The sequence below is a fragment of the Phalaenopsis equestris genome, unplaced genomic scaffold (genome assembly GCF_001263595.1).
Source record: "Phalaenopsis equestris unplaced genomic scaffold, ASM126359v1 Scaffold000889, whole genome shotgun sequence".
NCBI classification, from domain to species: Eukaryota; Viridiplantae; Streptophyta; class Magnoliopsida; order Asparagales; family Orchidaceae; genus Phalaenopsis; species Phalaenopsis equestris.
In genome coordinates, this window is record NW_018165329.1 from 168,152 (window position 1) to 180,812 (window position 12,661).

At 33.2% G+C, this 12,661-nt stretch overlaps 1 protein-coding gene across 1 annotated transcript in view; it reads right to left on the bottom strand.

The window, feature by feature from the left end:
* LOC110032229 (importin subunit alpha-like) overlaps positions 1–12,661 on the bottom strand; it is a 32,669-nt gene that overhangs the window by 4,926 nt on the left and 15,082 nt on the right. The window contains exons 8-9 of the mRNA XM_020735791.1: positions 2,801–2,929; positions 2,509–2,636 (exon numbers count right to left, since the gene is read on the bottom strand). Of these exons, the coding sequence (XP_020591450.1) occupies positions 2,509–2,636; positions 2,801–2,929 (257 nt within the window). The remainder of the gene's footprint in view (positions 1–2,508; positions 2,637–2,800; positions 2,930–12,661) is intronic.

Below are 12,661 nucleotides of genomic sequence, written 5' to 3' on the forward strand. Positions count from 1 at the left end.
GGTTTATACATATATTTTTCATACATATATTTTTCACCCTCCTTAGTATCTAATCTATTATAAAGATCATTAAAAGAAAAATTTTTAGCGTCACAGATTGTTCTTGTAGACTTCCAGCGGGTCGTTTGATATTTTCTCAGTTCTCTAAGCTTTTACATTAGAACGAATTGAACGAATTTTTATAACATAACTTCTTATATTTATCTTTTCTTGCACAATATTATTCCACCACCAACTATTTTTATTTATAAATTTTTTTTCTTTTGATTCTCCAAGCACATCTTTTGCTACTTGTTTAATAGCGTTTGTTACTTTATCCCACATAACATTTACTTCTTCATGAATATCCCAAATTTTGAAATCTTGAATTTTACTCATAAAATTAATTTTATTTGTATCTTTTAAGTTTCTCCATCTAATTCTGCAATGATGAGTCCTGGTATTTTTTATTTTACAACTCTTAATTTTAAAATCTAAAACTAATAAACGATGTTGGGTATTTAAATTTTCACTTGGAATGACTTTACAATCTTTACAATCACGACGATCTCTTCTTCCCATAAGAAAATAATCAATTTGTGTTTTATTAGATCCACTCTTATAAGTAATAAGATGTTCAACCCTTTTCTTGAATAAAGTATTAGTAATAACAAAATCATACGCTAAAACAAAATCTAAAATAACTCTATATTCTTCATTAGTTACTCCAAAATCGTAGCTATCATGAGTATTTCTGAAGTCTTCTACCACTCTACCAACATGTCCATTTAAATTTCCTCCAATAATTTTTTTTTTTTCAAGATGTATCATTTGTATTAAGTCTTCTAAGTCATTCCAAAATTTATCTTTAAACTCTGTATCTAAACCTACTTGAGGAGCATAAACACTTATAATATTAAAAATCTTAGTATCAATGATAATCTTAAGGGCTATAATTCTATCACCAACTCTATTAATTTTTACAACATTATCTTTCAAACTCTTATCTATAATTACACCTACACCATTTCTAGTGCGACTCTTACCAGAATACCAAAGTTTAAAACCTAAATTATCAATCTCCTTAGCCTTTTCTCCCACCCACTTAGTTTCTTGAATACATAAGATATTAATTTTCCTATGAATCATAATATCAACTAATTCCATTAATTTACCATTGAGAGTGCCGATATTCCAAGATCCTATCCTAATATTAGTTTCATGGACTAACTTTTTTACCCGCATTCGCCCATAATGTGGGAACCCTTGCTTATTATGGAAACTCTTGCTTATTTGATGCTACACTCGGGCGTCGGTGTAGCGGCCATTGCGCACTTTTCACTGTATTCAGGATATACAGAGTGTCGCTTCCAGGAAACGACCGGAAATGAGGTAAATTTAACTATATTCCTTTAATTTATTTTTTTAGTGGCTCTTTCATTTGTTAAATATTAATCATATAAAATTTAATTTCCATCATCCGACCATCTATACCAGCTTTGGTTAATTTCAATCCCCTGACCGAGTTATGACATAATATGATAAATGATTCATGCTAGAAAAATATAATAAGCTATAGTATGCACATTTTGCTCACAAAATTTTTGAAATTATTAATAGCAATTGTAAAGTTGAAAACTTACTATTTTACTAAAACTATGATCAAGAACTTCTTGTCCTTGCTGGAAATCAAATTTATTGAGCTAAAACTTGCGATAGTAAAATAGATCTTACAGGATTCTAAGAAGTTACTTATTTGCGTCTTCTTTTGGGGTTTTAATTAAGAGACTAGAGACATGTATATTATTATAGAATTGTTGAATAATTACGCTTCATCTTAATTCTTGTGTAAATTATTGAATATGGATCCTTTGAGCACTCGTAAATATTGACAACTTCCATAAACGAATATCCTTGTAATGGTGTGAGGCCTTGATCTTCCAGTTGTATATTTCTATATTCATACTTTTTAATAAGCTGTTAAGTGATGGATGTATGTGTGTGATTGTAGTTTTAAGAAGGTTCGATATGTGTGTTTATTGTGGTGCGAATGCTAAATGAAGTATAATTTTACATCGGCTGTCAGATCCATTGGAATGAATGAACTGATGATTTTTGTATTTACATCAAAACATATTAAACTTCGGTTAAAAAAATAGTTGAGAAAAAGCAAGTAGTGATCCCCATGTGTTTTTTCAAGTGTCTCTTCCAAGGTTTGACTTCATGAACAGTGACATCCTACTTCTCACGTGAGTTTAAATCTAAGTTAATTGAAGTGATAGCATCATAAAAATTAAAAAAAAAATTGAGGTAAAAGAAATACTAAGCAATCCTACTACAGTTTTAAAGGTTGAAAGAAACCAAAATAACTGAAATTACACAATCAGCTAACGTTTTATTTTATTTACCTTAACACAAGTTCTAGAAAAACGAGGAAAGAAACAATTGATAATATATCTCAAAGCGACAGACAACAATGCTTACTAGGCCTGGAAAATGTGAAAAATTAATGAAGAAAGATGTCTTAACTGGATTTGTTCAGTGGAACCCCCAGAAGTAGCATTTGAGATAGCCCAAGCTGCTTCTTTTTTTATGTCAAATTCTGCATGCATCAGCAGATGAACCAAAGGACTAATAATGTTTGCATCAATAACAGCCTGCATCAAGGAAAGTGCGCCAAAAAAAAGTCCCAAATGAGTCATATCAGACCGACATGGGTTCATCAATACCGGTAACATACCAAACATGAATATATAAATCAAATGGAAATTCTCATTCACAAAATTATGCACGTAAAGTGGCCAACAAAACAACCATTTACCTGTATTTGATCACCGGTCCCAGCAGTGATATTTGAAATGGTCCAGCATGCCTCCTTCTTTATGCTCTTCTTGTAACTTCGTGTGAGAAGATGAAAGAGGCAAGGGAGTACCCCATTATCCAAAATGCACTGCATATATGATTCACATTACTAACTGAGACAAAGAAATGGGGGAAAAAGGGAACCTAAAAAAGCGAAGGCAACTGAAAATACAGCTAGCCACACGTCTACAAAATTCAGCTCTACAATAATAAGTGAATAGCTTTAACAACTGGGACTTTATGAACAGGCTAGCACCATTTCCGTGAGATGAAGTTAGCAGGATTCGAGAAGGAATGATAAAGGGATGTTTGGTTGTAGAAAGGATTTAGCATTCGTAGGATTCAGTAAATAATGATTCATTAAATTCACCCCTTTGTTGGATTTATTAAATCCGACTTTAACATGATATGAAGGCAGCAAAATTCCGACCTTGAATCCCAAATTTCATAAATCCATTGAACATGTGCTTTTTTACGTAAATCCTGACGATAAATCCTATTAACAAGACCCTACCAAACACCACCATAAAGTGAGTTAAAATGAGTAGTGAATGCAGAAATACATTGTCATAAATCGGGACCAAAAAAGGGGGTGTAACTCTCATACGATAGAAATAGAGAAAGAGAGAAGGAGGGAGGGAGAGAGGGAGGGAGGGAACTATGTATCCATAAATATCACATAAAAATTCATTTGCTATTAGAAAGATTTTTATTTGATCACTTTCAAATATGATCTAGCTTTAAGTCAAGAAGTCCAATTACATTAATTGGCAAATTATTCAATTTTTCATAAATCTCATGTCCATTTGAGAGTTCTTTTGAAATGTTTTGATTTAAATTATGAGTGATTATCTTGTCTATTGCAATTTATATTTTCTTTTATTTTTTATATTTTTATGTCATTTTAAAGTTCAAAATGTCCAAGTTTTAAATTATTTTGGCAAGTTCAAACGTTCACAATTTAAAGTACTTTGCAAGTTCAAAAAGTTCAAATTTTTGAATCATTTGCAAGCCTAAGTCATCAGAAATTTCGCAACCACCTGACAAAAAAAGGAACCCGAATCGTCTTGCTATGATATACTGTAGCAAAATCCATATTCTTCTTCAATGCCCATGGATATAGACGAGAATCATGACTGTATATTAGAAATGTGGCTTCTTATTTCCACAGATGAAGGCATGCAATCTGGAGTTCTGCAGCAGGATTACTTTCGTGGGTTTTTCTGAACCAATTTAAGGTCGAACATATATGAATAAATGTGCAGTATTCCAGGTTTATCGTTTGTAATTGCATGTATTCCTCTATAGCAGACGAAAACAAAACCAAAATACTCATCCAGATCTTGCTCGAGCACAGGACGGGAGAGATGGAAGGCTGAAATTTCTTCGAAATCAGATGGGAAGAGCGAAAATTTCAGAGGTCTTTGTACGAAATGATCCCATAGTTGCCTTTCCCGCTAGCCCTAGTCGCGAGTGTTTTGTGAGAAACGGAGGCAAACAGGGAGAGTAAGAGTTCTGGAAGTCTTCGTAAGGTTGCGATCTCGTCGTTGGTTTGCCAATAGCAAAATCGCGACTGCATTGAGAGGGATATGGCACAAAGGAGAGAGACAAGAGTTTCGAAGGTCTCTGTATGCCGCGATTCCGACGTTGCTTTCCCGCTGTCTCTAGCCGCGAGCGTATCGCGCCGAAGATGGAGCAAGATGATTCAAACAGAATGTTTCTGATCCCTTTTTCCGCTGAAATTATGTCATTGCCTTCACAACTAGCCCTAGCCATGACTGTATGAGAAGTAGGCGAGCAAAAGAGTCAAGAAGGGGCTTCGATTTCTGCTTCATACTGAAGGGAGAGGCGGGGTTACGAGTCCCAGGAAGAAGAAAATGGAGAAGCAGGCTTCAGGTTATTCAGGGGGTTAGATCCCTGAAACCCTTTCGGAGTTAGATCCCTGTTATATCCTGTAATTTTCCTATAGTTTCACATCTACTTATCAGAATTACAGAAGCACGAAACTTATTTATATGTGACAGGTAGATTACAATAAAATTATAAGAGTATAACACAGATATAACCCCATTATAACCTCTAAATAACATTTCGACATACGCAGCTCTGCGTACATCTTACATATGCAAATATTTTTCATACTGAATGGAGAGGTCGGGGCTACGAGGGGGAGTCATTTTGGTCCCAAGAAGAATAAAATGGAGAAGCAAGCTTCAGGTTATTCATGGGATTAGATATCTGTCATACCCTCAGAGGGTTAGATCCCTGTTATACCCTGTAACCTTCCTCTAACTTACCTGTACTTATCAGAATTACAGAAGCACGAAACTTATTTATAGGTTACAGGGAAGTTACATGAGGTATAACACGGATATAACCCCCTTATAACTTTTGAATAACCTCTCGCAGCTCTGCGTACATCTTAAGTACGCAAATATTTTCCATTTGTGAGACGAAGGAAAGGAATTGAGTGCTCGGTCTTTAGGGAGAAAAATTTGTGTACGCAGCGCTGTGTTTCAGCGAGTTTATTAGTATTGAGGTTATAATCACCTTCTACCCTCTGCAATTTTTTTGAGAATTTATAGGAGTATAACACGGATATAACTCCATTACTCTCTGAATAATCTTCGTGACGCATGCAGCGCTTATTGGATTAGGTAGGATTTTAATTTATTTAACTTTTTTAATTCAATTTTTATGGTCAACAAGAATGACAAATCTGCAACGGAGCTAGCACAAGCTCTCGATTTTTCTTTTTTTCTTTTGGGAAGAGTTGCAATTTCATGATTTGGAAAGTTCGCTTAATGAATAAATATTTTGATTTAAAATTTAAAAAAAATGTTAAAATAGTTTACTGACTATTTGCAGAAGGTTATTTTAATCCTAAATTATGAAAAAATTTTCAAAATAATTCCCCCACTCTTTTATTATGTGTTAAAATAATCTTACTGTTGAGTAGGTGGAGCCCAATCCACCTCATCTGTTATGACAATTCTTCTTTATGGCAGATAATTAAAATTAATTGCTAATTAATTTGATTCCTTCTATGAAGCATCACCTGGATTCCTCTCTACCTGTGGATCCCGCCAACCGTTCTTTCTGTATGAGCTCTCCCACGCGGTCCCGCCAAAGCTTCCCTCCCCCTCAAGCGATCTCGCCAAAGCTTCCCTCATATGTTTCTTTAATTAGGCTTTTATCTTATTGTAAATTGCAAAAGCCAAAAGGGGCTAGAAATGCACCATCCTAAAACTCCTCCTCGGCTGTAGCGTTCAAGGGAAAGGGAAAAGAAAACTGCTCTGTTTTTTTTCCTTTAGATTTGCTAACAGGGAAAAAAAAATTTCTTTTGGTGGCTTTAGAGAGAGAGAGAGGGGAAGAGAGAGAGAGAGAGAGAGACATAAATGAGTTTTTCTTGTAAACGTCGAGGTGTTCGACGGTGTTATTCCTCAAGTTAATAAAATCCTCTGCAGCTTCGTGGACGTAGGCAATTTGCCGAACCACGTAAAACTTGTGTCGTCTTTTTTTTTTTTTGTAATTTTTTTGATCTATTTTTCGTTTTATTGTCGTCAATTTTTTATAACACTTACAACTAAAACAATCAAAAATTAAAATTAAATGCATTAAAAATGAGGATATTCTAACTGTTTTTTATTTTCCACTAAATTTAATTCATTTTTAATCTTATTTTAATCCATTATAATAAAATCCATGATTTTTTTTTCCTATTAAAATGCTAAAACTTGCATATTCTTTACAAAAAAATCATTTGATAATTTATTCATTTATTGTAGTATAAATATGTGAAAATTAAATATTTTTAGCTTGAAATTTTAATTATTAAGAAATTGTATATCATAAACAAGAAATTTGAAACTTATTAGGTATACAAGACATCAAAGTATCATTGGTTGTGCTAAGTAAGACACAATTTTATCCTCTTTATGAAAGGCCATCTAAAATTATGTTCTTAAGAATTTGTTTCAAGAAGAATAGGTGAATTAAGTAAAAGTTAAATATTAAAATAAACTATTAATTATGTTATTGTAAATTTACGTTAAGATATCATGCTTAATTGTAGATTAAATCAAAATCAAAAAGAAAAAAGCAAATTAAAGGAAGGGAAAATTAATAAATTTAATTATAGGCCAAGGAAAGTAATTATGTTTCTACTTTATATTAATTATGAGTTTTTAATTTGTTTGCACTAATTACTTGATATAATTTCACTTAAGATCATGTTTAAGAGTTTAGAAGTACTTGACAGAAATTAAGTAAATATCTATTTCAGTGTAATTGCACAAATTTCATAATTAATTTAAAAAAAATTATACACTATAATCACTTATATTTGGAATATGGCTAAAAAAATTGAATGAAATATGATAATGATTAAGAAAAATAAATGAACAAGTTATCCAATGAGACACCACCTTATAATGCTAGCTATGAATGCTAATCTACCAATGCTTGAAATTGAAAAAAAAAAAAAAAATAGAAAATGAAATGAAAATGTTTGAATCTTAATTGAAACAAAGTTTATACAATATTCCTGAGATTACTTAGAAATTATAAAGATTTCTAAATAAAAAAAGTGTAAATGTAATCATGTGAAAGTCTTAATAAAATTTAACATCAAAGTTTGACAATTTTAAATTGCAAACTTGATGGAGCATGTCTAATAAGTAGTACAATGTAGAACTATAATTATTCGTTCAACTGCTATTAAACTTATTTTATCGTATAAATATTTTCTTCAAGAAAAGCTTCATTGAATTAAAATGTCTGATAGAAGAGAGTTTGTTTATAAAAGAATATAAGCTTTTGAAAATGGGAATTAGATGATACGATTTATGAGCTTGGTATCTTTTGGTTTCTATGCTTAGTTGCTTTTCTTTAATAGTATTGCTCCAAACTGATTATATGAGGTTAATATTATTAACTTCAATAGAAATACATCTAATCTTCATTGTACTACTCAAACCATGCAAGCTTATCTTCAATTATTTTGTTTTTTAAAGATTTCACACAAACCTCCATCTAATATAACTACTTTTGAATATATACATGCTAATTTTGTCACAAACTCATTTTAGGATTCTCATTTTTTTAACACTCTGCTCAAATGTCAACAACATTTTATTATCCTATACTAAGATATAACTTTGTCAGTGTAATCATGTGCATAAATAACAAATTTTATGAATAAGTAATGCATGAGATTAGGTTCATCACTTGTCGGCACTATTTTGGTTTGGAGGAGTTGCCCGTAGGAAGCTGTCGGTCATCGGAATCGAAATTCCGCCGCCCGCTTCGGAAGGACGTTTTAATGTTTAGAAAATATGAAATCAAACTGACCACATATTTTTCATGGTTTAAATGAAAGAGCGCTATACCTCAAATCCTGTATCTATCCTGAAAGATAAACATAAGACTCGAGGATGATAAAAAAATTAAGAAATATATGACGTTCGTTTGGTCTGCAAAACCATTTTATTTGCCGATAATTTCCCCTTATTTAATATGAAGAAATTAAATAGGGTTTATATTAAGCTGGGTTCGAGAAAAACTTCCTATAAGGGCAAGCCCCTATAGTTAATTACATCTCAAATGACCGAAGTAACCTAAGAAAACTCTCGATAAAAATCAAGAAATGTTATCTTCAAGGAGTTCAAAGAAAAGGACTTTTTAACAAATCGGACAATGAGGTGTGAAATAGGATTAGCTCAAATTTGGAGCATTTTATTTTTTTGGAATCCAAATGAAGAAGAACTAGGGGATGTCATGGATCCAGAGGAGAACCTCGGTGACTTCCCAGTCTATCCTATTGTTTGGCTTCAATTTAGATGAAAAAAATTATTTAAGTGTTTAATCCTGCCAATTTTATTAATTTAGGGCTTACCTTTGTGTGGAACGATCACACAAATAGCCTGGAAGATGTGAGGATTTAAGTCGTGACGAACGACAACCTCGGAATCCTAAGACGAGTTAGGGCTTATATTGTACAGCAGAGTTGTACAAAGGCCTAAAGATGAGGGGAGGATTTATGTTGCATAAGTAGACAACCTCAAAATCCTATGGCTTGGTTGTTTAATTGGAAGGAAGATTGGTTTAGCTGGGGAAGACAGGTTTTGCTGTTGAAGATGGCCGTGCTGCCCACCATGCTAGCTCAAAGCTCCTTGCCATGACGAGTTTGAGTTTTCTAGGGTGTCAAGTTATGATGTCAAATCAGGTGGCCCTATAGTTGAAGTTCTTTAGTTTTTTATGGGGCATGTTAAAGTTCATTAGAGCGACACCGGTTAGGATCTCACGGTTCCCTCGTTCCGACACCACTATTTTCTATTGGATTCACTTAGTCCAAATGAATTTACTAAACTCAACTTAATGAGTTTCATAATTTCATTTAGACTGTGGGAAGCCTCGTTGGCAACCGTAGGTTACCTCCTCTGAGGGATTCTTGATCCTTCAATAGAGACGTCTTAATTTAGTTGTAGTTGTTGTTTTGTGTAATGTTTGTGATTAAATTTTGAGTTGTCTTATATTTTAAATGTTGTGGCGGTGGATTTTATCTTGGTTGATTTTAATTTTAGTTTTGGTTTTAGTTTTGTAGTTATCCTGATAGTTTTAGTTTTCATGCAGGGTGACATCGTTGTTTAGCATGCAAGTTTGTATTAACATCAAAAGTATGGTATGAAAGCACAAAAAAGACGGCACTGTAAACTGTAAAAGCGTACATGGCGAGTATTCTCGTTCCACCACCTGAAACTCAAAATGCATGTCAGGGCATTTTATATGAAACATGAAAGTAAAGTTTTGGCAACCTACCAAACCCTAGGTCATATCTTGGTGGGTCCTTAGGAGTTTAATTAAGGATGATTTTGTTAAGCAAAGCATATTAAGGTTAGAGACCTCTGAGGTATCCAACAGATTAAAAGGAAAAAGCAAATCTATGCTTACCTCTTATCATTTGGTGAAAAGCTTCAAGCTCATTTAAACTTATTATGTTGCTTAATAATTCATCCTATGAATACCTTAATGCTCAATGAACATTGATGTCCTAATTATCTCTAAGAGTAGGGTAATTACCATTTGTAATTTAATTTTGATGATTATGTGAATGAAGACCCTTAAAGGGGCAAGCTAGTGTTGTTGGAACACTTAGCCAAATTTTGATCCTAATTGGGGCGTTTTAAAGATGTTAAGCGTTTTAAAGATGTTAAATTTGAGCTACATTTGCTTTTCTGATCCTTGTTTAATCAGTCTTGATTTAACTTAGATCACTACTAAGCCCTTAAGACCTAGATGAGTATCTTAATTAATTTTGAAAAGGTTAAGTTTTTAAGTGGTCATGATTCATGATTTGAATTTTATTTGAAAATCAAAATAGTGGTAATAAATTGATTAATTATTGACTTCAAAAGTCATACCCATAAGTCCATGATCATTTAATTTTAATAAACTTCCAAATTTTAATAATTTAAAAATTTAATTAAGAAGATGAGATTGGTTTATACCAATTAACCCCTTTATGTTTCAAACATCAAATGAAAATTCAATCATCCAAATAAGTTAATTAAGCTCAGAGGTTGCCCATTTCCCTCATTGAATTAAGCCTAAATGTTAATTAAGACCAAATTCCTAAAATTACACTTTTGCCCCTAAGGCTCTAACACTTCATAATTTGACAAATTCAAATCAAATGACTTTGAAATTTTTATTCTACCTCATTCATGGGTCAATTAAGACATTAGAGGGGAAAATAAAATTTTAATAAATTTAATTTAATTTATATAATTAATTTCATGCAAAAATAGGATTTTTCAAAGAAAATTTGTTAACTTGATCAAGGTTATGCCTAATAACCTTAATTTTTACTGGAGGTAGATTTTGACCAGAGAGCCATTTGGACAAAATTTCATGATTTTTTAAATTTTATTTGATGTCAGAGAATCCAGATAAGCAAATTTTATATTTTCTGGTTTTTCTTTGATTTATTGGAATTATTTTAGTGCAAATCCATTTTTTAGCCTTTAAAATTTATTTAGCTTCAAAATACAATATTTTTATTTAGAAAATTAGGAAAAATATTTCACTTATTTCTAAGTGCTTAGAAAATAATTTAGAATGTTTTCGTGAATTTTATTATTTTTGTGATTTTTATGAAATTTTTTAATTATTTAAATATTTAAAATAGGTTTAAAAATGAAGTTTTTATTTTAAACACCATTTTATTTCTATAAAATTCCCCTGATCTCAGAGAACTTCAAAAACAAGTTTTCATAATTTTTTGAGTTATATTTTGATCATTAAAAATTATTACTTCAATCAAAGATGTTTGGCACGTTCGTTGGAGACCGAGGAGGCTAGGGATTGAGCCTCTTGCTGTGGTGTAAGGTCTGGGTATGAATTCGACCAAGCTCGATTTCAGGTGTTGGTCTAGAGCTATGTTAGGGGATCTGTGGAAGGGGGATTTGATGGAGCTTTGTCTTCTTTTAGTGTTATGAAGGTGTGGGTAAGTTTAATTTTAGTTTGGTGGACTGTGGAGGTGTATTGAGCTCTGTCCTGATTTTAGGCAGAAGTTTGAGCTCAAAATTGAGCTTCCACAATGGGAATCAGTGGGGGAAAGTGGTTGGATTGCACTGAGGTGGTCTCAAAGAAGCTCTATGAGTGATTTGGGAAGCACTCTCTGAGAAAATTTCAGCACTCCCTCCATGGTCGTGGAGGTGAGCTTTTATAAAAATGGTTAAGGGGTGGCTGTCATGGCCAATTGGGGGGTGCAATGTGGTGCTTAGGTGGAGGGCAGAGAGGCTCTAATATCTCATTTGGGTGAGTTAGCCTCTAGGTTTGAATTGGGTGAATTTTAAGGGGAGGTGGCCCTCGATTTTGGCTTTTCCAGTGACTAAGTCGGCTGTCCATGGCAGAGGGGGGTGGCTAGAAGCTCAGGGAACCCAGGGAAATATGTCACAGCAATTTAATGTGCTTGGGTTTAGTTTTGGCAAAAAGAATCTTAAGCTTAAGCAATTATGGCATGAAATCCCTTGATTTAAGGGACCATTGGTCCATGACTTAGCTTAGGTGGTTAGGTGAGTTTTGGCTCAGTCTTAGGATCCAACTAATGGCTGTGGAGTCATTAATTTGATGGCTTTGGGGTGGTTAGGTGCATGGGTTCAATTTGGGTTCAAATGACCAAAAGTTTGGTTTGGATTATGCTAGCCATTAATTTGAGCCCAATTGATTGATCAACGTTGTGTAGATGATTGTAATGAAGGTTTTTTCTGAAGGATTGAAAGGATTTTGAGTTTAATTGGGGGGTCAATTTGAAGGATTTTGGGATTTTGACACTTTGGGAATTTTGGGCTAGACTTGGGTCTAGGTTGGGATAAGGTTGGACTAAGTCTAAATTGATGGTTGAAAATTATCCATAGGAGTGTGGATGCCATAAAGAGTTTTCACTATGAATAGGGAGCCAATTTTGGGATTAGCAGTCAATTTGGTGAAAATTGGGGACATAGCTAATTTGGAATAAAATTTGGGGCTTTTAGACTTAGGTTGAAATTAAATGAAATTGAGAGTTCCTTAAGGCCAATTGATGGTCAATTTTGATGTGTAGAAATGTTATGAAGAGTTTAGGATCCAAATTGAGGCCAATGGAGTAGGCCATAGGGTTCAATTTGGTGGAACTAAGTCATAAGGCCAAAATTAGGGGTTTTGATTTAGCTCAAAATTGAGCTCAAATCATGGGCCAATTGAGCTTAGATTTGGTTTAGATTGGTCACATTGAAGGTGAATTTGAGTTTGGGGTGAATTTGAGTTTGGGATTGAAATT